Raw genomic sequence first — 27,708 nt, forward strand, 5'->3', positions numbered from 1 at the left:
TTCCAGCCTCCAGGTGTAGGAGGAGGTGGGCATGAGCCTCTCCCTCGTCCCTGTGGGTGCTGGGGCCTGGGCCCATATTCAGGCAGGGTCACACCAAGTTCTGTGCTCACAGGCCTGTGACAGGCATCCTCATTCATGACGTGCCATCCACGGTCATGCACATATGCCCCCTGGCAAGTCAGATAAGCATGTGAGCCACAAGCACATGCTGGGACCTGATGGGTGCACACACACACACGATCACAAATGTTCACAAAGGCTCCCGGGACCTCATGAAAACACACCCCTACAGCATGTGATCTCACACACACACACTCTCTCTCTCTCTCTCTCTCTCTCTCTCAGAGGCAAGTGAGTGATGTATCTGTTAGGCTCAGTGTCACTGAGGCCTCAGCTGGGGCGGGCAGATGTTCCAGCCACGCTGGGCACCGAACGCCGCTGCCCAGGCCCTGAGCCCGGGAAACTCCTGGTCCCATGGCAGAGCTCTTGGCCTCCCTGGCACCTGAGAGGAGGGACAGAGGCTGGGGGCTGCCCGACCTCTGGCCAACCCTGCAAGTCCTCTGGGGGCCGACATGACCCAGGGCCGCTGTGGTTGCTGCCCGGGCCCTACTGGCGTCGGGTCAGAGGTGCCGACGGGGCCCCTGGGTGCTGGTCAGCTGGGCCCTCATGGTCTGGATGCTGCCCAGGATCTTCTTCTGGTGGCCCATGAGGGTGATGCCCAGGGCGCGCACGTCCCTGTGAAGGAAGGGCGTGCTGACCAGGTCTGCCGGGGAGGCTGGTTGCCCATTGCCTGGAGCTGCCAGCCTGCCTCTGGTCTCCTGCCCTCTCCCCCTGTCCCCACCCCCACGGCACCACGCCCCACCCCTCACTCCCTGAGCATCCACACCCAGCACCGCGCCCCACCCCTCACTCACTGAGCATCCATACGCAGCACCATGCCCAGGGAGGAATAGCCGCCGGCAGCGAAGTGGTCCCGGTAGCGGCCCATGCGGATGGAGTCCAGCCAGTCCCCAACGGTGAGGCCCCCGCCGCCGCCCCCACGGAGGTCAAAGCAGCTCTGGGCAAAGGCAGGGGCTGGGCACCTGAGGCACAGGTGCCCTTGGTCAGTGGCCTGCCAGGGCCTCTGCCTTCCTCAGGGCCCCTGGCACTCACCACCCTTGGCCTCCATCCAGGCTGGGCAGTGGGCAAACGGGCCGAGAAGCTAGGGTCAGGTTGTAAGGTGAGGGCTGAGGAGGGTCCAGGTAGGGCAGAGGTCAGGGGCCCAGACAGGGCAGGGGTCAGAGGTTCAGGAAGGGCAGGGGTCAGGGGCACAGGGCTTAGGCAGAATAGCCATCAGGGACCCAGGTAAGGCAGGGATCAGGGGTCCAGACTTGAAGGGGTCAGGAGCCCAGGCAGGGCAGGGGTGAGGGGCCCAGGTTGGGTGAGGTCCAGACGTCAGGGCCTACCCTAAGTCTGAGCCTTATCTGGGGAAATACTGGGAGGGCAGCTGGGCTTAGGCAGAGCTCGGCGGGCGCCAGGCACCTGTTGACAGTGGCCGTGGCCCTGAGACTCTCGGGGCTCCGGACGAGGGCGTCGAGGACACTGACGATCTGGGAGAAGCGAGGCCGCTGGGCCCTGTCTTTGTGCCAGCAATCGAGCATGAGCTGGTGCAGGGCGCGGGGGCAGCCCATGGGCGCAGGCAGGCGGTACCCCTCCTCCACGGAGCTGATGACCTGGGGCGGGGGGCAAGCACAGTGCCGGGCTGGAGGCTGGCCCCCCCTCCAAGGCCCCAACCGGCCTCAGCCCAGCCAGGGTCCCGCACTCACGTCACGGTTCGTCATGTTCCAGTAGGGCCTCTCCCCGTAGGCCAGCACCTCCCACATGACCACACCGAAACTCCACACGTCGCTGGCCGAGGAGAAGGTCCGGAAAGCGATGGCCTCGGGCGCCGTCCAGCGGATCGGGATCTTGCCTCCCTGCAAGGCACACAGGAGTGCTGAGGGCTTCTCCCCAGCCCACGGCGGGGAGCTGAGCAGGGGGTCCAGGCTGCGAAACTGGCAGTCTAAGAGGGGAGACATGCCCCCCCCTTCCTAGAGCACTTGTTCTGGTCGGGCAGACCCGCACACACAGCTGTTGTGAAGACTGAGCGAACGAAGTGTGTGGCGGGCCTGGAGCATAGCAGGTGCTCAGTAAGTATCAGTCAACAAGGCTGATGCCTGAGCAAGTGACCAAGCCCAAGGAATGCGGCTCGCTCATCACCATAACTGCTCTTCCTTCCTTTCCTTCTTCTTGGGTTGGGGTGTTTTTTGGTTTTCGTTTTTTCTGGGGTTTTTTTGTTGGTTGGTTGCTTGCTTGCTTGCTTTTATTGGTCACAAAATCCTTTCTCTAAGCGAAACCTCGCTCAGACACTCACTGGGTGAGACCTGAAGGGAAGGTTCTCGCTGAGGCTGCCCGCTTGAAGGCAACCCCCAAGGCACCTCTAGAGAAGCCCACCTCTCTATGGAACACGTTCCGAAAATAGTTTTTAGCCAGTCCTTACAGACAGCTGTGGAGTGGATTTGTGATTCAGAGAGATGCCAACCCTCCGAAAATCTCCTAGAGAATGAGTGACGGGGGGAGACCAAACCCTGGCGTCTGCCCAGGCCACCCAGTGGGAGAGCAAAGGTGGGAATGGTGGCTCCCATTTCCTGGAGGGAGAAACAGAGGTCCATAGAAGAGGCAGGTACCCCACCCTCACCCCAGGCTGCCTCGCCCCTCCCTGGGCCTCCTGGAAGCGGGTGTGGACCGCGCACCGTGGTGGTGTAGGCTGCATCAGGGTCGTCCTCCAGCACCCGGGAGAGCCCGAAATCGGACACCTTGCAGACCAAGTTGCCGTCAACCAGGACATTGCGGGCGGCCAGGTCGCGGTGGACGTAGCCCAGGTCCGAGAGGTAGCGCATGCCGGCGCCCACGCCTCTGAGCATGCCCACCAGCTGCGTGACGGTGAACTGCCCATCATGAGCCTGCAGGGGACATGGCCGGGCTTCAGGAAGGCTCTGAGCCGTTTGTAACGTATCCTCATTGCTTATGAGGTGTATCCCTGTTTCATGTTCCTCCTCAGGGTCTCGTTTATGCTCACAGCAACCCTGAGATGAGGCTGTGATGACTTCTCACCCATTTTGCAGAAGAAGAAATGGAGGCCCAGAGAGGTTAAGCCCTGCGGCTGAACACTGAGCAAATAAACAGTAGGGTGGGGGCTGGGAGCCTAGCGATTTCCACCCCCACCCCCACCACCCCTCCCTGCTGGCTGGAGCCCTGGGTCCCCGCAGACGCACCCCTCTTAGCCTGTGTGCAGGACCTTCAGGTGATGGGGGGCTGAAAGGCGATTTGATTGGCTGACCCTTAAGACCCCTCCCCATACCTCACCCCCTTTCTCCAGGTCCATTGAGTCCAAGCTCCTGAGGGAGTTTGGAGGCCTCATGTGATCTCCCAATACCCAGACTGACGCCCCCAGCCCACGCGGAAGGGCCGGTGGGGCACGCACCCTCAGGAAGGCATCCAGAGAGCCGTTCTCCATGTACTCGGTCACGATCATTGCCAGGCGACCTGGGGAGGGATAGATGTGGGGGTGGCCCTTGGCGGGGGAGACCAGATCTGCTGATCAGAGACCCCAGGAACAGGCCCCCTTTGTGAGCTTCCAGGAGGTGGGCTGGCACTGGCAGCTTAGGAGAGTCTAGGGTTCCCAAAGGGGTCCCGGACTCTGGGCCCCTCCCCAACCAAGTCACTGCGGGACCTGAACCAGGGGATGGGGCGGGGCAGGGGCAGGGTACCATGGTCAAGGGATGGACCCAGAGTCCTGTTCTGGGTAGGAGGGGCCCTTCTGGGTGACGCTGCCCTCGCCCGGCACCTACCACGGGTGACGACACCTTCAAGGCGGATGATATTGGGGTGGTCAAACTGACCCATGATGGATGCCTCGCTCAGAAAGTCCCGCCGCTGTCTCTCTGTGTAGCCGGCTTTGAGGGCCTTGATGGCCACGGGCACGTCCTGCTGCCCCGGCACCCGCAGCCTCCCGTAGCAGACTTCCCCGGACTCTCCTGCAGACCCCGAGCAGGGTGGGCGGGGGAAGGGGGGCTGTGGGAGCCTCCTCTCCGCACCTGGTCCCTGGCGCGCTCCCTGCCCCACACACCGCGTGTTCCACAGCCTGACACACAGGCTCCTCCGCTCCCCTCTCCCTCTGCCCTGGGTGCTCCTCCCCCGGGCACCCCCCTGTGTTATCCCCACCTTCACACCCCCCGAGGCTCACCAGAGCCAATAATCTTCTCGATGTGGATCCTGGAGGCTTCGATCTCTCTGGTGAAACCGTGGCCTGCCCGGCCTGGCTCCTCATAGTTATGGGGCTCCGCATAGAACTGGGGCTCCGGGATCTTCCCTGGGGGGTGGTGCAGGGGCAGGAAGACAGGTGGGGGCGCTGAGGGACCAGGAGAGAGGGGCCATCAGTGGGGTGCAGGAGACTTTCTTTGCTCCTTCCATGGGCCTGGGATAGGTCTGGGGTGGGGGCTGGAGGGTAAGGAGCGTCCCTGGGAATCTTGGGATGTGGTGGCAAACAGCAGGTGACCAATGCATGCTTACCAAGTGATAACAGGGTCTCTGTGGAGGAGCTATGGGGTCTCTAGGGGACTCTGGGGTTTCCAGTGAGTTCTGAGTATATCTGCTGTTCAGTCTTCTGGGGTCACTGCTAGAGTCTTTAAGGCCTTTCTAAATTGTTCTGGGGTAGAAATGTAGCAAAGATGTTTTCATTGCAAATGCCAACTTTGATTCAAAGTAGTCCTCTAGAAGACTGTGTTAAGAAGGATTCTGATGCTGAACTCAGCTCAGTGAGAATCAGTACCATAATTAATACTAATGTCTACCCTGGGCACAGAAGTGCGGTACGGAGGGAGGCTCTCTCCTAATCATCCTTGCTTTCTGGGGTGTCTGCAGGGTCCCAAGAAAGCTCTCTCTAGCAGGGGTTCTTACCCAAGAGCACATGACGCCCCCTCACCAAAGCTGTATGCAAAATTGTGTGTGAAGGCACAAACTTGTGCAGAGGGTTTCTCCTGGGGTCTTTCTCTGGGGCTCTCATCTTCTCTGTGGGCACCTTTCTCCCCACCCCCTGTGCCCTCCCCAGGCCAGCGCTGGTCCCCTCTGTGACCTCCTCTTTGCCCCCGTCCCTGGGCCCCTGTACTCACCCTGCCCGTTCTGATAGTGCATTTTCTCCTCGTCGGAGTCCTGGAAGGCCTTGCTGTAGCCACAGTGCCTGTGAAGGACGGCCCTAGCCTCAGCCCTGACCCTGTTCAGGGTCAGAACTCCTCCCTCCCAGCTCCTTCCCCTTCGGGGTCAGCCCCTGCAGAGGGGAGTCCTTGCCCTCAGGCTCTCAACCCAGCTGGACTGTGACATCTTTGACAATTACAATGTACAAAGTCAAGTGCACTTGGCCCGCACAGCAGTCTCTGCATTATCAGCCCCATTTTACACGAAACCACCCTTGGCGGGGTGGTTGGGAGACGAGGCTTCTGGTGTCTACAACAGCGTGTGACCTCGGCAAGCCCCTCCCTCCCCTGGGCCCGTGTCTCCATGTACAGCACTATGCCTCCAATTCTCGCTGTCTGTGATCCTAAGTCCACACCAAACAGTGTCCTCTGCTCTACTTCCCTCCGCGGTGCAGTGAGAGAGAACAATGGCTTCAGTGTTGGACCTGGGTTCCTGTCCCAGTTCTGACATCTACTTGGTGGAAAAGGCCTAACGTCTCTGATCCCCAACCAGCTCCCCTGCAAAACGAGACCTGAGCCTCCACATCGCAGGCTTAAATAGGTGGAGACGGTCACCCGAAGTGACGTCAGCATGAGAGCGGAATTCCAAGCCCGGGGCCTGATAAGGTCACTCGGGAAATAGGGACCTGGGTGAACAGGGAAAAGAGGAGGGTCTGGGACAAGACTGGGGTCCTCTAGCCTTTTGGGGTTGTTCAGACATGAGGGGCTGGCAGAGATGAAGGGCAGGCCCGACAGGTGGACAGAAAATGGGGGGTGTGCGGGGCATGGGGGGCAAGACAAAAGTGAAGGAGGAAAGAAGAACACGTGTATGTGGAGATAGAGCCAGCCACAGGCACAAGGGGGATGCCGGCCTGGCGGGGCTTGGCACAGGCTGGAGACACAGCGCTCTGGGGCGGCTGGGGGTGACTGGGGACCGGGGCTGCCCACCTCTTTTTGCAGATGAGCAGAAGCAGGAGCACGACCAGGCCCGTGATGAGCGTCAGGCAGATCCAGACAATGGTCCTGGTGTCGTAACGGGGCCCTGCGGAGGGGGCAGCAGGGTGGGGGGCCAGCCTCTCAGGCCCGGGGATCTGGTGGCTCTCCCAGACTCGGTGAGGTCAGCCCAGAGTCTGGTTCCAGGCTGCCTCCTCCTCTGCCCCGCCCCCCCCNCTTCCTGCCCCGGTGCCACCACTTCCTGGGGCTGTGTGAGCCGCCGAGAATTGCTAGACTTCTCTGAGCCTCGGTTTCCTCACCTGTAATAGGACTGTCCTGCTGATATTCAAACAGTAACAAAGCTGAATGTGCTGAGAGGTGCGAGTTCAGTCCCAATTACAAGGCGATCCCAGGATCATCTTGTTTTTAGACAAGAAAGTCGAGGCTCAGAGAACTCAGGGAACTTACTCAAGGTCACATAGTAAATGGAAATAAGCCAGGCAGGATTCCTATCGGGGCAGTCTCCACGTGGTATCAGACCTCAGAGCGATTGCTGCACATGAGTGCCAAGGCAGTGCCAGCTGAAGAGGGTCAGGAACTCAGCCTCGAACCTTTCTATCCTACCACCTCCTGGAGGGTACCCGAGTATAGAGCAGAGGCCCCCAAGCTGCCGGAGACAGGGGCAGGGTATTTCCAAGCTTGAATGTGCCTCAGAATCACCCTGAGGGCCTGCCGAATGCGGCACTGCTGGGGGCCCTGAGCCCCCACCCCCAGGGTTTCTGATTCAGAAGGTCTGGTGCCGGGCCTGAGAATCAGCATTTCCAGTACCTCCCAGGTGGTGCTGCAGCTGGTGCCAGACTACGCTGTGAGAACCACTGTTCCGGGGCTGGGGGCAGGGTAATACTGGGCAAGGGGCGTGGAATCCGTCCCCAGACTGACCAGGTTCAAATCCTGCCCTGCTGGGTGACCTTGGACGATTCATTTTATGGCTTTGATCCTCGTTTTCCTCATCTGTGAAATGGGGGTGTGGATAATGGCAACGCGAGGGTCTCTGGGACGATTATAAGGTGACCTTGCTGGCAAACGGCACCACGATGCCTGCAAGTCACACTGGTTCTCAGTAAACGCCAGTGGCGGGTGGGCCGGCATTAGCTCTGTCCGTTCCGGCAAGTAACTTCCCTTCTCTGAGCCTCAGTCTTTCACCTGTCAACGTGCCAATCCGGCACAGGCAGCAGCTCGCCCGCCCCCTTCCTCTGACCCCCACTGCCCTGACCGGGCCCAGCTCCCTCGCCCTCCCCTGCACTCACGGGGTTTCCCGGTCTCCACCTCCATGGCCTGGCTGTAGCGGCCGCAGCCTGCAGAGGTGCGGGCTCGGACCTGGAACATGTAGCGGGTGCCCGGCTTGAGGCCCGAGACGGTGGCCCTGGTGGTGACGGCCTTGAGGGTGGAGTAGCTCTGCATCTCCTTGTCCTGCCCACGAGAGCGGTGATCAGTTCAGGGTCCTCCGGCCCACCTCACTTCCCCTTCCTCCCTTCCCCGCCGGTACCTTCTCGTAGTACTTGATCTCATACTCCAGGATGATGCCGTTGGGTTGTTCAGGCTCCTGCCACAGCAGGGAGACGCTGGTCTGGCCGGCCCGCTCCTGGCGGATGACCACCACCTGGGACGGGGCTGGGGAAGGGAGGGCGGGAGGCCAGCCTCGGTCAGGGGCGAGGCTGGGTGATAACGGAGACGGGCCTCTGCCCCGGGTACCCTGGCTCGGGCTGTGCTCACCTTGCCAACAGTCCTGCCCCGGCCCCAGGCGAGCCTCCAATCCTCCTAGCAAATCACTGGCTGCCGCTCTGCTTGGTCACCCGGGGTGGGCACAGCCTGGCTCCAGTCTAGGAGTGTGGGATGCTGGGGTTGGCTNGCCCATCCACCGGCAGCGCACTGGAGCCCCCCCAACCTCACCGAGCAGGTGCTTTCGTCCATCTGGGCCCCCCCCCCCACCTGATGCCTCCCACCCCAGACAGAGGCCTGGCGTGGAGCAGGCTCTCAGGGAGGCCTGAGGAGGAGGAAGGAAAGGAGAAGGGAGGGAGGGGCAGGACTGAAGGAAGCCTTGTCCTCACTGCCTGGGTTTGCAGCTCTGATACTCAGGGGAAGGAAGGACTCGAGCTGAGCCCATCTGAGCTCAAGAATTCCTGTGTCACACGAGGTCCCCAGGGCACCCCCTCACTCACTCATGGAGTCATTCAGTCCTTCCCTCCCTCCTGTGTTCAGTGCGGTTACCCCCAGGTACACTTGCTGGGCATACAGATACAGACCCTGTCCCCCACCTGCTGGGGGCCCCCAGCGGCCCCCCACGCCCAGTTGCTGCGCCCCCTCAGGGCGTCCTGTCTCTCCAGCACACCTGGAGCTCCCTGAAGGCGGGAGCTACGCACGGTAGGTGCCCAATAAATATTGCCGGGTGGCTTTGGCGTGAAAAAATAAGAAGTAACTCAAGAGTTAAGTTGGAGAGTGTGGCACAGGGGCCCCCCGCCAGCCTGGGAATCAGGCCTGGGGTCACAAGCCGACCTTCTCTTGCTGGCTGGGACAGTTAGCATCTGGGGGGTGGCACTTTCCCCATCCAGAAAGAGAAGCTAGCAGCACCACCAGCCAGGAGGAGGTGAGGATCAGATAAGACCATCATGGTCGCAGCAATATGTGGGTGTCTCTTAAAAACCAAAGCACTTCCAAGGCCAGAGGTCCTGTGTGAGTGAAGCAGGCACAGAGGGAGACAGAGTGCAGAGGTGGAAGGGATCAAGGTGCGGCTGCAGGAGGCTGTAGGGAGATAATTAGGTATAGGTGGGGTCATGCGGGTGAGGGTCTCATGATGGGATTTGTGCTTTTATAAGAAAAGACGCCAGACGCTTCTCTCTTTCTCTGCCTTGTGAGGACACACTGAGAAGACGGTTGTCCACAAGCCATAAAGAGAGTTCTTAACTAGAAACCAAACTGGCCAGCATCTTGATCTTGGATGTCTAGCCTCAAAAACTGCGAGCGATAAATCTCTGTGGTTTAAGCCCCCAACCTACGGTGTTTTGCTATGGCGGCCTGAGCTGACTCAGCGAGGTGGATTAGAAGGAGTCTGAGGCCTGGACTGGCGGGTGGCAGACGTGGTGCAGAGGGAGGGTGGGAGAGTCAGGCCGACAACAGGGTGTGGGGTTCCAGCATCCCCAAGGACAGTGGTGCCGTGTCCTGAGATGGGGAGGGTCTGGGGGGTGCGGGTCTGGGGGCACCGTGAGGCTCAAACACAACCAGGTGGGGGCGGGAGCAGGCAGCTAGCCCTCAGGGGAGAGGTCTGCTGGTGATGTACATTTGGGGGACGTCAGTCAGCCTGAGAGCGGAATTCCAAGCCAGGGGCCCTGATAAGATCACTCAGAAAAGATAGACCTGGGTGAAGAGGGAAGGGAGGAAGGTCTGGGACAAGCCCGGGGTCTTTCCAGCCTTTTGAGGTTGTTGAGGGAAGAGGGGCTGGCAAAGATGGACAAGGGAAGGCCAGAAAGGTAGACAGAAAATGGGGGATGTTGGGGCTTGGGGGCAAGACAAAAGTGTTCTGCCAATGAGAAAAGAACAGGGAGTGAGGTCCCCAGGGCGTGTGGCCAGGTGGAGGCATCGAACTTCAGCGGACAGGTGGGGAAGGATGCGTGATTGGATCTGCCCTAAGAGGCTCGCAGAGAGAGGACGCAGATACAGCTGCACACAGACAGCTCTTTCAGGTTTTCCTGCGAAGAGAAACGGTCTGGTGGCTGGAAGGGAGCGTGGCTTCAAGGGAGGGTTTTTAATGACGGAGCGTACCGACGGTGTCGGGAAAGGCCCTGGGCTCCACTGCCCCACCTGCACCCCGGCCGGCCAGCCACCTGCCCCAGTCTCCCTGGAGACCAGCAGCCAAGGGCAGAGCCCCAGGCACAGGCGCACAGGCCTCTTCTGCACAGTGTCCCCGGCCTCAAGCACAGAGCCGGGCATTCGATGTGCGCCCCACAAATGCTGGTTGGGTGAGACTCTCTTGAATGGACGAAGCCCTGGCATCAGGGAGGGGGTGCCCTGGGCTCACAGCTGAGACACCTGTTTCACCTGGGTGCAAGACAGACCTGGGTTCGAATCCTGACTCTGATGCTTCCTGTGGCGTGACACGGTGAGAACAGCGTCTGCTGCACCAGGAGTGCGTGGTGTTGGGGGGAGACGGGGTGGGGGCCGCGGTGGGCCTAGACAGGTGTGTGCCCGCGTGGCTGTTAGTGGAGACTCTACCGTGGTGGGCTCTTGGGCTGGGCTGTCGCTTGGTAGGCAGGATCCACCAGAATTTGGAAAGGGAGGGGCTCCGGGGGCTAAATTCAGGCCAACAGCTGTCTAGACACAGAGATAAATGGCTGTTGTCCAAACCAGTGTGACCAGATCTCTCCCAGGGCACCAGTGGCAGGTGTCTGGAAAATGATAATCAGAGTGATCTTGTTTTTTAATGACATTTATTGAGCAGGTACCTTGGGCCAGGCACTGGGCTAAGAATTTTCATTTCTCTCACTTAAGCCCCCAAATAGTACCTGAGGGCAAGTACAGTTATTCCCAGTGCACCAAGGAAGAAACAGAGGCAGAGAGAAAACTCTGGAACCCAGGCCTATGTTGGCCGTGATGGCCTGTCCCTGACCTTGTTGGATTCCTCCTGTCTACAGGGCAGGATCTACTCTTCTAAGGGCGTGGAGAACCTGGAGATCCCAGTCCTGGGGAGGAAGGCAGGGCCAGGAGAGGCAGGCACCTGCCGGAAGCGCCACCGTGCTCTGACCCTGCGAGGGCCGGGGCAGTGGAAGCTGGGGGTCGGAGCATCTCCGCCTACCTGCCTGGTTCGTGGTGATGTTGACGACGGCGGCCCGGCGGGGCTCAGGGCTCAGGTCTGACACGCCGTTGACGGCCTCGATCCAGAAGGAGTAGTTCATGTGGGCCAGCAGGTTGGCCACCAGCAGGCTGGCCCGTACCAGGCTTGTCTGTTGGGGCACGAAGCGGGTACCACTCCCACACGTCTCGCAGTGGCCCAGCGCCCAGGGGCAGCGGCGGCACACCGCATTGTAGGTGATGTCGTTACGGCCTCCGGGATCCAGGGGAGGGGCCCACTCTAGGGTCACAGAAGTCCCATTCACACTGGAGATCAGGTTCACTGGCGCTGAGGGTGGCCCTGCGGAGGAGGGAATGACAGGTGGCTGTGGTGGGCATTCATCTGGGCTGCTCCAGCCTCCCTCTCATCAGGCCAGGGAAGGGCTGGGACTCTCCCATGATAGGTGGGGCTCCCCATGGGTAAGGTCACCCCCACTCCAGCCTCCGGAAACTCCCTGATGGCACGGGCAGTGTCACATGCCGCCCTGTCCCACTGCAGGACCACGCGGATCCCAGGTTTGTGTCTCCCAAAGTGTTCATCCAGAGCAGGTGGACAGACTGACAACCCTGGGCAGGGCGTGCCCACGGCAGCCACCCTGGGAGCAAAATGCCTCTGCCGTTTGTGTTCCACGCATCCCTCCTTAGCCCCTGTGCTGGCTCTAGAGCACAGACCACTGAGCACTGCTGTGCAGTAAAATGGGGGCTCCGGGAAGCCCGGTGGGTGTCTCTGCCCAAGGGTGTGCCCACCCCTACTCCCACGGGAGCCCCAGTCGGGGAAACGCAGAGATTTTGGAGAGAAAGCTGTGGCTGGAGGCTGGGGTAGGCTCCTGGGGGCGGAGATTTGAGTCTGGAGGGACTGGGAGGCTGTGGGGACCCGGGGGCTCAGAATTTCAATTCTCAGCATTCCAGGCAGGGACTCTTAGATCTCAAGAAAATGGAATAGTAGAATCTCACAATCATAGAGAAGAGTAGGATCTGAAGGGCACGGAATACTAAAATCCTAGTCTTTTACAGTCTTAAGATTTCTAGAACCCAAGGGCACTGAATTGTGGATTCGGAGAAAAACTGGAGTCCGGCTAGGTGAGAACAAGCGTCCACGACCTGGAGCTGGGCTGCCCTTGCCTGCAAAGCCCATGGTGTCGCTCGGCCATCCTTTCTGTCCCGGCAGGTCCCATGTGGGGAAAACGCATGGGTCTGGGCAGGACGGCGGAGGGAGGGAGTGTGTGCGTGTGTGTGCGCACGCGCGTGCGCACATGCCATGTACAGGGAGCCTGGGAGCTGGGTGTGATGGAGGTGGGGGAGGGGGAGATTGGAGACAGAGGCTGGGATAGATTGGGGGGGGGACACAAAACCAGTCTGAACTGTGTGAAGTGCCCCCCACTCCACCACTGCTGGCAAGACCCTCCCAGCCGGGCTGGGCGCGTGAGAGGCCCCTTGCGGCCAGGAGAGAGGCAGTGAAGGCGGCCCGTGAGCAGCACGCAGAAGCCAAGGCAGCCACGCAGCCCTGCACACGCAGCGTCAGAGTCCCTCGCAGTCCCCTCAGGTACCCGGGGCAGGAGCACACGCAACCACACCCTCTCCGGGCACACACGCCTCCCCTGCTGCGCCACATGTGCACCTGCCAAGCTCACAAGGCGCAGTCATTCAAGCTCTGCGGGGACTTGGGAGTCCCCTACCGGGACCCACATGCACACACACCCCCAGAAGAGCACAAGACTCCCATGCTCACACTCAAGCATCCGAACACTGTAGGCGTCTCTGGGCCCAGCCGGGACCGGACATGCGCATGCCACGTCCCCGCAGGCAGCCACACGGCTTCCCTGTACACACTCATGCCCGCACCCCACGCACACTACGGCGGCTCCGACAGTCCGTCAAGGATGGCGGCCACTGGGGGCTCCTCTGAACCTCCCCTGCTTCATGGGAACCCCCTGGCTTGCCCACCCCGGCTCCCAGGACGGCAGTGTCACTGCTGGATCCCAAGATGGCCAAAGACACCTGGTACTGGGCAGGCACGGGTCTGGCTCCCGAGTGCTCTTCGAGGCAAAGAGCAAAGACTGAGGAAAGAAGGAAGGAAGGATTTCCCTGTAGAGATGACAGGCGAGATACAACAAGAGGTAGGGACCTCAGAGAGGTCAAGGCTAGGGCTGAGGAGTCAGTCAGAGTTACCCCCGCCACCCTCGAGTGGCCCCTGGCCCAAGAGAGCCACCTGTCCCTGCCTCACCCGCAAAGCACTGACTAGGCCCGTGGAGTCCTGGGAGGGCGGGGTCCTGGCCCATCTCGGGCTGCAGGATTCTGGGGCTCGGGGCGCTACTCACGGGTGCAGGCTGAGGATGGTGGGTCTAGGGTCGCGCGGTAGTAGCTGAGGTCGCAGCGGCAGGCCTGGGCGGCGGGGGCTGCAGAGTGGCTGTGCGGAGGGCAGCGGGCGCAGAGCTGGTCCCCGGGGGCCGACTTGTAGAAGCCCAGCTCGCAGGCTGCGAAGGACAAGGTGGCTTCAGGCAAGCCAGCCGGGCCGCCGTGGCAGGCCTCGGGGCAGCTCGCGCTGGGACCCGAGGCTTCCAGTATGATCTCCAGAGGGACACGGGTGCACACACACCTTCAGCATCACCCGGTCCCACCCTCATTTGCAGATGGAGGGACTGAAGCACAGAGAGGGCCTGTGACTTAACACAGGGTTGCACAGCTAGTCAGGGGCAGAGCTGAGGCTGGGACCCAGATACCGGAGTCCCAGCCCCAAAGTCGGCACCAGAAAGAGCCTCTTCAAACCAGAGTCACGTCTCCCGCTGCGGCCCTTCCCACCCACGCCCGTCTCCAGCCTGAATGTGTCCATCACAGGACACTGGGCCCTGAGGGGGACACTGCCTCGGATGTGGGGGGTCAGGAGGCTCAGCACCGGAAGGCTGAGGTTGGGACTTGGGTAGGAAGGGAAGGGAATGGGGCAGGTGGGAATGTGACTGCAAAAGAGACACAGGTGATAAGACCCCTATAAAAATACAGATTCCAGTTAGAAGAGCCAGGTGTGGGGCCCGGGCATCTGTTTTACAAGCTCCCCAAGCAATGCTGACTGTCCGGGACTCACAGGCTCCCGCCCCTCCCAGAGCCTGTCGCCACAACTGGGACTGACCTTCTCCCTGGCCTCCGCCACACCTGCTTCATCGCTCACCTGGATGGCCCCACGTCCAGCCTTGCCTCCCCAGTCCCAGCTGCCAGTGTGACCGCCATTCATTCCACCGGTATTTACAAGCACCGGCTCTGATCTGGGCACCAGAGACACAGCGCCGAACAAGATCACACGGTCCCTGCCCTCACAAAGACAGGACCTTCGAGGGGGAGTCATGCGGGAAACAAGGCTGTGATCATTCCCAGGAAGGAAATAAAGCGGGTGATGTGGCAAAGGGTAAATGGTGCGAGCAGCTACCTTTCCAGAGACTGAAATGATATCTGAATCGTGTCTAAGCAATAAGAACAAGTCAGCCATGCAGGGAGTGGGGTTTTTTTAGATTAAGGAACTCCCTAAAATGACACCTGACTTGGTCACTGCCAGTTCAAACACTCATGACCTAACAATGAAGCGTGGCATGCAAAGCCCGCCCACAGCCTCCTCCAACTCCCCATCCATAGGCCAAACTAAAGGGCTGGCCATTTCCCACACCTGCCTCAGGGCCTTTGCACGTGCTGTGCCTTCTTCCTGGGACAGCTTGTCCTTTTTGTCCATCTGTCAAACTCTCAAGATTCATTCTCCTGTCCCTTGGAATGAAGCCTTTCCACACACCTCCACATGTACACATGCACTCAGGCACACACGCAGGTACATAGAAACAACCACTCCCTGCCCCACTTCGGCAGTCCCTGCTCAGTATCGCCACTGCTGGCACTATGGCTGTATTTGTTTATTTACATGCCTGACTCTCCTCCTCAACCGGAAGGGGCTTGTGGGCAGCTCCTTGTGAATAAGGGCAGGGCTGCCCCATTCACCTCAAACTTCCTAGTGGGTAGCTCGGAGCAGAAGTGCCAATCGCTTTCAAAGTGAGCTAATCCCACCAGATCTGCCTGCAGCAGGGACAGACCCCGGGAGTTCAAGGAGGACCAAACGCCACCCAGCCAGGCAGTTCCCAGCTGCACCACGGGCCTGACCTTTGCAACAGGGACCGCCAGGAAGTTCACGGGGGTTTCTAGGCCCCAAAGTCCCGTTCCGGAAAGCTCAGTGCTTGAGAGAGGCGTCATCTGAAAAGATGTCATGTCATCTTCTTTTTTTCAATTGCATCTATTTATGATAATCGCTCAAATCAAGTTAATTTGTAAAATTCTACAGGCTTGAGAGAAAGTCTGGAATCGGGAGAAATGATACTGTCGGAAGTTTGCTTCCCAGACTCGGAGGTGGTGGAGCCAGAAGGGGCTCTCAGGTTGGAGAGTTGGCGAGCACGTGCCTGTTTTGAGACTTTGTTCCTCCAGCCTGAAGGGACCCCATGAGGGCTCAGGCCTGACAGGGGCGGGGGGCCGGGAGTTCGGGGCTGTGGCGCTCCTAGTTGACACTCTGTGATCTCACCTCCTCCCCCCAGCAGCCCTCCGGGAGACAAAGGTCCTGGGGCACAGCCTAGGAGCCTCCCTCCTGGCCCAGGAATGGGGCAGAGGAAGGTTCTGTGCTTCATCAGCAAATATTTGTGGAGCCCGTTGTTGAACTGAATGTCGGTGACCCTCCCCGTAGTTATCAGATCATGTCAACAAGCACTTCAGGGACCGTTCGCTCATTCCACCCCTCATTCACTCCTTCACCCTAATTTATTGAGATTCTACTATGGAGCCAGGATATGAAGAGCCAGTTCTGCTCTCAATGCGCCGTCAGAGCACTGAGGGGCACACAGCACGCGTGTGGTGACACCCTGGGGTGATTCGTGGCATAACCCTCAGCAGGATAGCCCGAGGTTCCTGAGCCCCTGCCTGTTCACAGAGCTCATCCTGCTCCTGTCTGTTAAGAGCAGACACTTGGGAGCAGGCTGCCTGGGCTCCTTTTCTGCTCTGACCCCTTTGCCTAGGCTAAGGGACGCCAGGCAGGTTGCTGGGCCTCAGTTTCTTCATCCATAAAATGGGGATAATACTAGTCTCCACCTCCTAGGGCCGTTGTGAGGATGATATGAGTGAATGCATGTGAATTCATGAAGGACAGTGCATGGCACTTATCACAACGCTGTGTGGTTGCCATTAACACATCTGTTCGGCAGGGAGGAAACAGGCAGAGAGCCTTGCTCCGGGCTCCTTGAGGAGCCAGAATTCGAACCCAGGTGGAGGAGCCTCTGGGGCCCGGGCCTTTCCCCCACCAGCCTCTTGACATGTGACCAGGGCTTAGAGATGGCCTGGCCATTCTGCCGCTCACCAGTGGGCGGTTCTCACGCGCTCTACTAATACCCATATGGCTATAACGTGTCAAAGCCAGATTAATCCGCGCAATGAAAATAAAATAATCTTTAATAAGAATACTAATCACCAGGCCTCGGGGAGCCTGGAGACCTGGAGGCAGAGCCGGGAATTAATGGCTGAGACAGATGGAGCGGCCGTGGGCTAGGGCCCGGCCCCGCCCGTCCACCCAGGGTGCTTCCGGAGTCTGCGTGCCCGTGCCCGGCGTGTCGGCTGGGAGCCAGGCGGCGCCGCTGCCCCTGCCGAGGGCACCTTGCCCAGGACGCCTGTCAGGCCAGCAGCTGCCTGAGGCCCCACCCCCTCTCCCCTCTCCCCTGCCAAGAGCCCGAGATTTGACAAATAAGGTGTCTGCCGGTGGATGACCAAAGGAAATTAATTCGAAATCAGATTTTAAACACACTCAGGAAGGCAAAGGAGCCCGTCGCTCACGCTCCCCCTCCGAAGCGAGATGCTCTGATATTTATAGAAAAATGATTAGGGCCTCGGAGGGTGGTTTGTATTCTGCGTCCAGGTGACAGGAAGGACGGCAACCAGGACTTCAGACTCGGGGCTGCTGCTCCGTTGGGTGATGTTCTGAGAGGTCTATCCTCTTCCCGGAGGGAGGGGGCTGCAGCGAGCTGTGGCGGGAGGTCCCTGGGTCTGGAACTGTGTTGTGAGGGAAGCGCTCTGCGCAGGGAGTTGGGAGCTCTGGGATCCAATCACACCCCTAGCTGTGTGCCCTTGGGCCAGTCACGTCACCTCTCCGGGCTTCCATTTCCCCACGGGCAGAGCGGACCAGCTCGGGATTGCTCTGGCATTCTTCTGTGGGTCCCTGAGGCCTGGGGGCAGTCTCAGTAAGACCCAAGGAGCCCTGTGACTGGAATGGTCCCTTCTCCCGGGCTGTCACTGTCTTCTCTGCACAACTGAGTGCTTCCCGGCCACCTCTGAGGACAGCGGTGAGGGTGAACCCGGGGGGAAGGGAGCCCATCGCCGCAGGCTGGCCCTTCCTGCTGCAGGCCTCAGGCTCCGAACCCCCTCCTTCTGCTAGAAGGAGGGTGGAGGGTTCAGGCTGGGCAAGCGAGGACCCCAGAGCCCAGCCCTTCCTCCTCAACGGTTTGCTCAGAGACAACTGTCTGAGGGAGAAGGCCAGGGGCCCGGGGTCCTCAGGGCGTCCCACTTGGGTTGGTCGGCAGTGGAGGGAGCTGCAGCTTTGAGAGGATGACTCAAGTAGCCCGGAAGGGCACCCCCGGTCTTCTCCCAGGTCCTGCTTGGCCCCCAGCCTCCCCGCTCTCAGGCTACCCACCCAAGGAGGGCTGAGGATGGCGACCACGCGCAGGGCCTCGCATCTGTGGGGTCTCAGTTTCATACCCGCACTGCTTCTTCAAAGGAGGTTACACAGACCATCACAGAAACTTCTGGCAGGAGCGAGCGAAGTCTCCCCTCGAGCCACCTACAACTGGCATCCGGTCCCCAACCCTCACTGCCTGCCGTGCATTAGGAATTAATATTTTTTATAAAACCCGTAATTATCTCGCAAATGGCATAATTATGTTGTATTGTGATTTAAATGTAGAATTCAAAATATGCCGGTTTCCTAACCCCGCTTTGACATTTCTTTATTATTTTTTATTAATGCACCAGCACAGCCGGGAAATGCGACTGGCCTCCCGGCCCTGGGACGGTCCTGCTGCTCGGGACCTGAGGGTTTCTAGAAGCCCTGCCCTTGACTCGCTGTGGGGCCTCGGGCAAGACACATTCCCTCTCTGGGCTCCACTTCCCACCCCTGTCAAGCGAGGGGGCTGGGGCAGGACCTGTGACCCCCAGGGTCTCCCTCCCATGAGCAAGTGTGTCCCACCGCGCGCTGGACAGACAAGCGGCCTCCTCGCACTTGCTCGCTAATCCCGAGTTGGGGCCAGTGGCTGACCTTGAGCAGGTACCCACCGAGAAGCTGGCCTGATTATTACGGCCTAGGCTCTGCCGGCTACTAACTGCTCTGACACAACCCCCGAGAGGAGGGAAGTGGGTCTGGCCGCGGGCTCGGAGGACAGAGGGAGCAGCTGAGGGCTCTGGAGGGAGCCAGCCTGGGGTCAGAGCCCTGCTCTGCGACTCAGGTGGAAGGGGCTCAGTTTGTTGCATCTGTAAGATGGGGATACACCACCTCACTCAGAGGCCTTTGATAAGCATGAGGACGTGTGTGAACTCCCTGGTGCAGGGACACCCTGTGCCTCAATCCCCGTGCCTGGGCCACACCAGATGCTCAACAGAATGCTTATTCACGTGTCTAGCACGTCGCAAACACTCAAAATATTGTCGTGAAGGGACTTTATTATCCCCATCAGAAGGAGGGGGTGTTGGGGGCACCTGGGTGGCTCAGTCGGTTGGGCGTCCGACTTCGGCTCAGGTCATNGGAAGCCAGCTCAGGCAGGGAGAGCAGTGGCGCCGGGCCAGGGATAGGTTACATGCCTACACGTGGCTCCGAGTAAGGCAGACCTGACTCTGGCCCCAGCTCCACCTGTCACCAGCTGTGAGGTCTGTGCAGCGACACTACCTCTTAAGCTTCAGTTTTCCCATCTGTAAAATGGAATCGCAGTGCCTGCCTGGCTACAGTGAGCAAATGAATTGATGTGTGAGCATCCCTTTGTGAGCTGTAAGGGCAACAGGGATGTTTGTTACTGTAATTGCCCAGTGGGAAGCTGAGAAGCACAGGGATGACTGTGAAGAGCCAGGAGAGGCTGGGAGCCTGGGAGCCACCTAGAGCACAGGTGAAAGAACAAGCCCAGAAACAGACAAACGTCACAGAAGGTGCTTTGGGGGTTAGGGTCCTGGAGAGAAGACTCAGCAGTTGGGAGTGTGAAGAAGGACTTCCTAAGGAAACCAGAGAGCTCCGAGAGGGGCTGGAAAGGGCCTAGTGGCTGGATGGGGGATCCTGATCCCACAGATCTACCATGAGCATCACCTGAAATTGTCAGCCTGTGCCTTGCCCAGTCCTGTGGGCACCGAGGGGCCCTGCCTGCCTGCTGGGAACGAGGGATGGGCCCCGTCCCAGTTCTTCTCTGGGGCCAGGCCCTAGTCTCTCTGCTCCCTGCACAGGAACCTCCTCCTTCCCCAGGAGAACCAGCGGCTACAGCAGGCGTCACTATGAGCTGAGTGGCCGGGCTACCACGTGTCCTGCCCCCGGGGAGGCCAAGGGAGGGCAGAGGGCAACCAGGCCGAGAGCAGCTGGGGCACCAGCTGTCTGTCCAACCAACTCTCTCAGTGACCGGGTGCTTGGGACGCCTCGTGACATGGGCACAGTGCAAGCGTGACGCAGGCCACGCAGCTCGGGGCCTGGGCCCTGCTCCCGGTCTCTGGTGTGGAACACGAGCAGCATGCTCGTGGGAAGACAGGCGCCACGCTGCCACGTTCCCCGCCGTCCCCTTCACAAGGACCTTGGCTGTCCCCTCCCACGGGTCTCTGGGGCAGGGGCCCCAGTGACACAGCCAACCTGGAAAGTTCTCCCTGGGTGCCCCACCTGCATACCTTCACCCCACACTGCACTCGTTCACCCACAGACTGGCTCCCCTGCCCCCCACTCCATGCAAGTTTGGTGGTTCTGAGCACGGACTCTGGTCCCAGCCCTCTGGGTTCAAATCACAGCTCTGCCACTTCCTCGCCGTGTGCCCCTGGGCAAGTTCCTTTGCCTCTCTGTGCCTCAGTCTCCTCGTCTATAGAACCAGGATAAGGGTAGCTTCTATTTCACAGGGAGGTTCGGGGGGCTAAAGGAATTAATACGTGAAAAGTGCCCAAAACGATGTTAGCTCTAGAACTGTTCCGTCACACAGGTACATACCCGGCTGTGTGCCCAGTCACAGAGGTGTCCTTAGATGTGCCTTCCACCACGCCCACAGAGGGCAGCATTGGCTGCAGTGTGTCTCCCTCTGTTCTACCTCCCCCTGCTCCACACACACATACACACACACACACACACACACACACACACAGGCACCCAGGTGGCCTGGTGTTTTTGCTGACACACAAAGCCTGGAGGGCCACCCATCTTCCCAGGTGCTGTGTCTGCCGCCCAGACGCCTGCTGACTGCCATGTCCCTCCCACGCCCTGCCCAGACTGAGCCCGCGGGCCGGCCACCCACAGGCGGCACGCTCACCCACACAAGCATCCCGCCGCTCCTCGTAGCCAGCGCTGCACACGCACTTGCCAATGGGCACCAGCCATTCGCCCTCGGCGCTGCAGTACATCTTGGGAGTGTCCCGCTCCTCAGAGTGCCGCACGCACTGGCCCCGAACCTCCACCAGCGAGGACGAGTCGGCCCCCGTCACCGCCTCCGAGAAGGCTGCCAGGTTGCGCACCATCGTGGGGCACTTCTTGTAGTAGATGCGGAGGGACAGGATGGCGAGGCACGCACCGATGTCCTGGAAGGCCAGATAGAAGCCACGCTTGCTGAGGGGGCCCACCCCGCGCACCTCCGTGTTGAGCCGGAGGCGCCGCACGCCCAGGTCGGCCCCCGTGAAGCTCTCGTCGGCTGCAATGGTGTCGATTTTGAGGAACTGGCTCTCCTGGGTGCTGGCGCCCAGGTCACGGTCCGACTCCAGGTAGTAGAGGTTGAAGGTCTCCTTGCAGGTACCCAGCACGCCGGGCATGCTGTTGCAGTCGCGCAGGGTGAACTTGATCTCGGCGTAGACCCGCCGGGCGCCGTCGCGGGGCACCCAGCTGGTGCGCAGCCAGTTGTTCTGGTTGGGGCTCATGACGTTGCACACCTGGTACGTGTGGATGGGCTGGAAAGACTCGTCCACCTCATTGATGGAGTCCCACTGCGGGCAGAGAGAGCACAGAGCTGAAATGAGGGCCAGCGCCCCGCCCTCTCCCGCCAGCCACCCCTGCCACACTCCACATGCTCCCTGGGGGCATCCGGGGAAGACGAGGGAACACTCTCTGCCCTTGGGTTCTGACCTGCTGCTGGACTGTCCCAGCCGCCAGGCACTCTAGAGAGGTGATCTCACAGAGCGCGACATCCTTCTGGGGGAGTGTTATCTGCTGCATTTCACAGATGAGCAAACAGGGGCTCAGGCGTGTGAGGCCACCGGGCTAGTGAGTGTGGAGCCAGCATTGGAATTGATGGCAAACCTACCACACCCAACCTTGTTTCTATAGGGCGACTCCAAACTCTCCCAGGGTGGGAGTTTGGAGGGTACTTTGCTTGAGTGATTCAGGGAGTCCACATGTCCAGTTTCCCTGTCAGTTGCCAGAGGGATCTTTCTAACGCATGAACCTGACTATGCCTCAGACCCTTGAGAAGGGGAGTACGAGGATGTGAGAAGGCTGAACGTGGGGGCTTCTGTGCCAGGTGCTGGCCAGGCTACAGCGATTCAGAAATAAATCAGACACAATCAACCCACGGGATGGGAAAATATATCTGCAAACCACGTGTCTGATAAGGGATTAATATCCAGAATATACAAAGAACTCCTACAACCCAACAACAAATCGCCCAATGTAAAAAACGGGCGAAGGACCTGAATAGACATTTCTCCAAAGAATATATACAGATGGTCAAACGGTACCTAGTAGGACAGTCACCATCACTAATCATTAGGGAAATACAAATCAAAACCACAATGAGATACCACTTCACACACACTAGGATTAGCAACACAACAGAAAATCACAAACATTAGTGAGGCTGTGGAGAAACTGGAGCCCCTGTGAACTGTTGGTGGGAAAGTAAACTGGTGCAGCCACTGTGGAAAACAGTACGGAGGTTCCTCGGAAAGTTAAAAGTAGAACTACCCTATTACCCAACGACTCTACTTCGGGGAATATATATGCAAAAGAATTGGAAGCACGGTCTCAAACAAATACTTATACACTCACGTTCACAGCAGGATTAGCAAAAGGTAGAAACAACCCAAATGTGTCTATCATCGGATGAATAGATAAACAAAATGCAGTATATCCAAACAATGGGACATTATTCAGCCTTGAAAAGGAAGGAAATTCAGATGCATGCTACAACATGGGTGAACCTTGAGGACATTATACAAAGTGAAATAAGCCAGTGGTGAAAGAACGTATATTTTATGACTCCCCCTTATATGAGGCACTTAGATCCATAGAAACAGAAAATGGAATGGTGGTTGTCAGGGGCTGGGGGGCTGGGGAATGGGGGCTTGGTGTTTCATGGGGACAGTTTCAGTTTGGGAAGATGAAAGCAGTTCTGGAGATGGATGGTGGTGACGGTCACACAACACAGTGAATGTACTTAATGCCACTGAACTGTACACTTAAAAAGCAGTTTGGATGGGAAGTTTCATGTTATGTATATTTCACAATTGTTTTTTTAAACCCAGTTGAATGACTTCATTTAAAAATTTTTAGAGAGAGAAAGAGTGAATGGGAGGAGAGGGGCAGAGAGAGAAAGAGAGAGAGAGAAAATCCCAAGCAGGCTCCACACACAGCATAGAGGCAGACGCGGGGCTCGATCTCATGGCCCTGGGATCATGGCCAGAGCCAAAATCAAGAGTGAGATGCTCAAGCAGCTGACCAACCAGATGCTCAACCAGGCACCCCTACCACAACTTTTTTAAAAAGAAGGAAAGCAACATTCCAGAAATACTCTGTCCCCTTGAATGTATCAGACAAGGCGGTAGAGGGCTATATGCCAAAGAGGATGGGCATCCAGAGGGGGGTGGGACTTCCTGCAGACTGAAGCAGGAAGTTCTTGCAGAGATGGGAGGGAAGAGTCCCCCAGAGGCTGGGAAGTAGAAGCAATGTTCAGTGAGCACCAAATAGCCCAGCTTGGACACAGAAGATTCACCTCGAAGACCCAGTGTCAAGAAATGAGCCAGGAGTCAAGAGGTCAAGACCTCATGGTCTCTGACCTGCTGTGTGACCTTGGACAAGTTCCCACTCCTCTCTGGGCCCTAGCTTCCTTGACTGCAGAATGCTGGTTGGCGAGAAGCAGTTATTGTGGGCTGAGTTCCGTGGACTCCTGATGGCCCCTGGGAGGGGCCGGGGGCTGAGGGCAGGTGGCAGAGATGGGCTCTGGGTCCCTGCCTTGGCTCAGCCAGAGATGCAATGCCTTGCTCTTCTTTCTCAGGCCTCTATGGGCAGTTGCCCTTGAATGAGAGATCCTATTGCTTAAGGGGCTGGGGGTGGGTGGGGGGTGGGTGTAAACCACTCCTCGTGATGTTCTGAGAATCTGTGGAGCTCTGAGTGATCCACAGAGCTGAAGTGGGGCCATGGGGGTCTCAAGTCTGACAAAAGCCCCTCCATGTCACATTGTCTTGACCAGCCTGACCAGCCATGTGGCCTCTGCCCTCAGTGCCCACTCCTGTACAGTGGGGGTCAGACAGGCCCACTTCAGTGAGGCTCGAGAGGCTGCCAAGTGCTTTGTCTAGGGCCCGGCCCAGCACGGCACCAGAGGAACGGGACTCCTACAATGCCAACCTGGCATCTTCCCCGCCGACCAGCGCCTGCCTCCAAGGAGCCCTGGGGAAGAGGTCCCTGGTGTGCCAGCCTCACCTGAGAGCTCATGCCTCCTACACCCCCTGCCCCTAAAGGACCCCCACACACACACCCCACTCTGCAGCCGGGGCCTCTGGGCAGCGCTGTGTCACATCTGGGGTTAAAGTCATTGTCACAATTAATGGAGCACCAAAGAGCCAGCCAGCTGCTCCCTGTCTGTTTCCTGCCAGGAACCTGGATAAATTAATCAGCCCCATCTGAGTCTGCTCCAGCCGCCCTACCAGTGCCAACGGCCTGGCCTTGCCCTGCCGGCCCCAGGGGCTGCTGCAGACGCCCAGAGAGGCACGAATTCCTGGAGGCTGGTGGGAGGATGGGATGTGCCCTGTCTCCACCCAGGCACCGCCCCTGACCCCCGCAGCTGCCTTCTAAGCCCGGTGCACTCCTCCTCCGACCCCCACCACTGCTCTGCAACTCCATCCTCTGCTGGAAAAGAATGCCCGGAGCCAGCTGTGCAGCCCTGGGCACCTCCCCTCCCCTCTCTGAAGCTTGTGCTCCTGTGAAGAGGAGGGGAGCTGATACCTGCCCCTCCCACCTACTCCAGGAGATCAGGAGAGACAACAGAACGTGCCTCTCGTCCTAAGGCAGAGTTGGTTAGTGCCTATTAGTTCACCAGAAGAGGGGGAGCCCATCTCAGCATGTGGAGGGAGGGGCGCAGCCCGATTAAAAGTCTGGGTCCTGCGGCCAGACCCCCCCCACCAACCTTAGCAGAGTCGCTTAACTTCTCAGGGCTTCCGATTTCCCACTAGGAAATGTCCCTTTCATGCATTGTCACTGGTGGCATCTGTGATCATCCCCGTGTTATAAACGGGGAGGTGGAAGCGAGGTAAGTGACTTGCCTGAGTCTCACTGACCCAAGGCAGCAGTGTACCGGCCCATCCAGACCCAGCACGCTTGGCTTCTTGGCAGGGCAGCCCTGCCTGACAATCTGATAATTCTGCCGATGCTGGAGACAGCCCTGGATGACCCCTGTTCCCAGACTGTTTAGGAGACTTCAGAATCAGAGGGGTATCTGGAACCCAAGGACCATGCCCACAGACTCCCTAGCCCACTGGGCAGGAGAATCACCTGGAAAGCTTATGAAGCAAAAGATTCCCAGGCACCTCCCTCAACTTCCTGGATACAGTGATCTGTATGCCTCCCCTGCTAGTCTAGGACAGGTTCAAGGTCTAGAGTTTGGGGATCAGGGATCTCACCCAGCCTTCTTGATTCTCTGGACAAGCCCAGTCTCTAGGTCCCATAAAGATGGAAGGTGGTCCCTGGCTGAGCAGACAATGCCACATTGCCTGCCACCCCCTCCCAATGAGGCCACAGACCAAAGAGAATGCAAGGGACTCAACACAGGCTCTAGGCCAGAGAGACTGGAGTTTGAGGCCACCATTTGGAACCTGCCTGATGGTGGGCAAGTTATTTCTTGCTGCTCTGGGCCTCAGCTTTCTCATCTGTGAAATGGGGGTGGCTGTACTTACTCACAGGATTGGCTGTGGGGATTATGAGATAATGTCTGTGAACTGTTCAGAGCTACATGAATATACATTATTTATTCTAACTCCTAAACAAGTAAGGTAACTCTGAGCCCTGCTTTAGAGCACCCTGAGAGCACACAAACCCTTAGATTTCCAGCACCATCATCGAGAAATCCGGTCATGCTCCCCACCTGCTTAAAACCTTTACAACTCCTTGTTACTCTAAAAACCAAGTCCTAAGCTCTGAGTGGGACAGAGGGACAGAGATACCCAGAGCCCACCTGGGGCCAGACCCCACTCCTTCCCGGCTGCTGGGTCTCAAGGGAATTGCTTACCCAGCCATCAGCCAAGCAGTCACCCACTCAAGGGTCAGCCCCGAGCCACTGGCAGAGCTGGCTCAAGCCCTTTCACACCCCTGGGAGACAGCCATCCGGGGGCACACACAAACAGAGACTGAGGCCCAGGGAGGTAGAGATACCCCAAAGGCCCAGCCTTTGCCCTTAGGCAGGGCTGACCTTCTCAGGCAGAAATGAGTTCCCTCCTCAGGTCCTCAAGCCCATGTAACCTGCCTATGAAGCTCCCTGGAGCCCGGTGCTGAGGAGGTGAGGACCGTGGACCCAGCTTACTGCTGCCTGGACACAAACCTCGAGGGAGAGAAGCCAGGGACTCTGTCCTGACCACAGCCACAGGCCAAAAAAGACCTGGATGAAAACACTACCCCTGGGGCACCTGTGTGACTCAGTGGGGTAAGTGTCCGACCCTTGATCTCAGGGGTCGTGAGATCAAGCCCCACGCTGGGCTCCACACTGGGCCTGAAACCTACTTAGAACAAACAAAAACCCTACTCCAAAGGGAAGCCATACGCCCATTCCCTTCACGAACGCGAACCTGTGATGCCATTGTCACCTCCACCGTTACTGCTTTATTCCCCTCGGCTCCCGAGCCGCGGACGCCACTGTTCATGAAACAAGTCATGTGTACGTGATGTGCTAGTGTCTATGGTGGTGCTGTGAGTGTGCGTCTCTGCACACCTGCAGGAGATGTATGTGACATGCAACCGTGACACACGCTGATAACGACGATGGTGACAACACGCCCAGTGAGACGCACCATGTGCCAGGCACAGTGCCGAGGCCAGGCGTCACCTCCCCTCACCCTTGCAGCAAACCCCATGAGGCCGTCACATGCGCATCCCTTTCTACAGCCAGGGAATTGAGACCACCAGGGCCACCCCGCTTTCGATGGCAGAATAGGGCCTCCGTCAGGCTCGCGGGTTTTACTTTGGTTTGACAACCTTGCCCCCTGGGATCGGGATAAGAGACGTGGAGGGACAGGGCAGCCTTGTCCCCAGACGCCCTGGGGTACCAGCCAGCTCCCCAGGAGAATGGAAGGGGCCCTGCCTGAGAGCACATAACCCACAGAGACCTGATGGGCTCAGCCCAGGGTCACCACGGAGGCCAGATGTGCCTGGGGGCGTGGCCACAGTGGGTGCTCGCACTGCCACCCAGATGATTCTGACCCAGAGAGAGATAGGTGGGGGTTCTGGGGTCTGGGTGGCTCCTGGTGAGGGTGGGGCCTGAGGGTTGAAAGGCCTGCCTGGGGCCCTTTCCTGGCCATTCCTGGCCATCGGCACATCCCAAGCTACCCTGGGCCCAGTTATGACATGTAACTCTGTAGGCCCAGAGCCCAGACATACGGATCCCATACTTGGGACCTTACACTTAAGGACTGGGAGCCCAGCACCAGATGGTTCTGTAATCCCAAGGGTCCGCATGAAGGAAAGGAAGGAAGATAGGAAGGTAGGAAGGCAGGAAGGCAGGAAGAAAGGAAGGTAGGAAGGAAAGAAGGAAGGAAGGAAGGAAGGAAGGAAGGAAGGAANCAGGAAGGCAGGAAGGCAGGAAGAAAGGAAGGTAGGAAGAAAGGAAGGTAGGAAGGAAAGAAGGAAGGAAGGAAGGAAGGAAGGAAGGAAGGAAGGAAGGAAGGAAGGAAGGAAGGAAGGAAGGAAGGAATGAGCAACTCTGTTTCTCACTGCTGGGTGGCCTTGGGTAAGTCCCTTCACCTCTCTGGGTATTTGCTTCCTTTTGATCTGATGATAAGACTGACTCACAGCCTTTCTCTGCTCACAGAGGATGACACTGGCCCCTCTGCCTATCACCTACCCCGTGAGCCGGATACGTGAGCCAGCCCCAGTCGCCGTGGATGGTTGAGGTGTCCAGTAAGTTCACTGTAAAACAGGAGACGAGAAAGCATCAGACCCTGGGACTCTCTT

The 27,708-nt window shown here is 58.7% G+C and overlaps 1 protein-coding gene across 1 annotated transcript; it reads right to left on the reverse strand.

The window, feature by feature from the left end:
- On the reverse strand, nt 1–27,646 carry EPHA8 (EPH receptor A8). The gene is made up of 16 exons (XM_077775584.1): nt 27,599–27,646; nt 20,594–21,263; nt 13,382–13,537; nt 11,029–11,364; nt 7,729–7,853; nt 7,490–7,652; nt 6,198–6,291; nt 5,190–5,257; nt 4,265–4,390; nt 3,870–4,055; nt 3,503–3,564; nt 2,772–2,981; nt 1,806–1,955; nt 1,460–1,712; nt 915–1,020; nt 1–735 (listed from the first exon to the last, which is right to left on the reverse strand). The coding sequence occupies exons 2-16, from the start codon at nt 21,195–21,197 to the stop codon at nt 621–623; spliced, it is 2,754 nt and encodes a 917-aa protein (XP_077631710.1). The 5' UTR covers nt 21,198–21,263; nt 27,599–27,646; the 3' UTR covers nt 1–620.
- Nucleotides 27,647–27,708: the final 62 nt, after the last annotated feature.

This window comes from Crocuta crocuta, unplaced genomic scaffold (assembly GCF_008692635.1).
Source record: "Crocuta crocuta isolate KB4526 unplaced genomic scaffold, BGI_CrCroc_1.0 scaffold127, whole genome shotgun sequence".
Lineage (NCBI taxonomy): Eukaryota > Metazoa > Chordata > Mammalia > Carnivora > Hyaenidae > Crocuta > Crocuta crocuta.

Bases quoted from the DNA above. Each gene is read 5' to 3' on its own strand.
- EPHA8 (XM_077775584.1), bottom strand. From the start codon at position 21,197: ATGAGCCCCAACCAGAACAACTGGCTGCGCACCAGCTGGGTGCCCCGC. The intron at 5,258-6,197 runs GTGGGCAGCCCC...CGTCCTTCACAG, and splicing joins CTGCTCATCTGCAAAAAGAG to GCACTGTGGCTACAGCAAGG. The intron at 1,021-1,459 runs GGCTCAGACTTA...GCGGCGGGGGCC, and splicing joins CCCAGTATTTCCCCAGATAA to TCACCGTTGGGGACTGGCTG.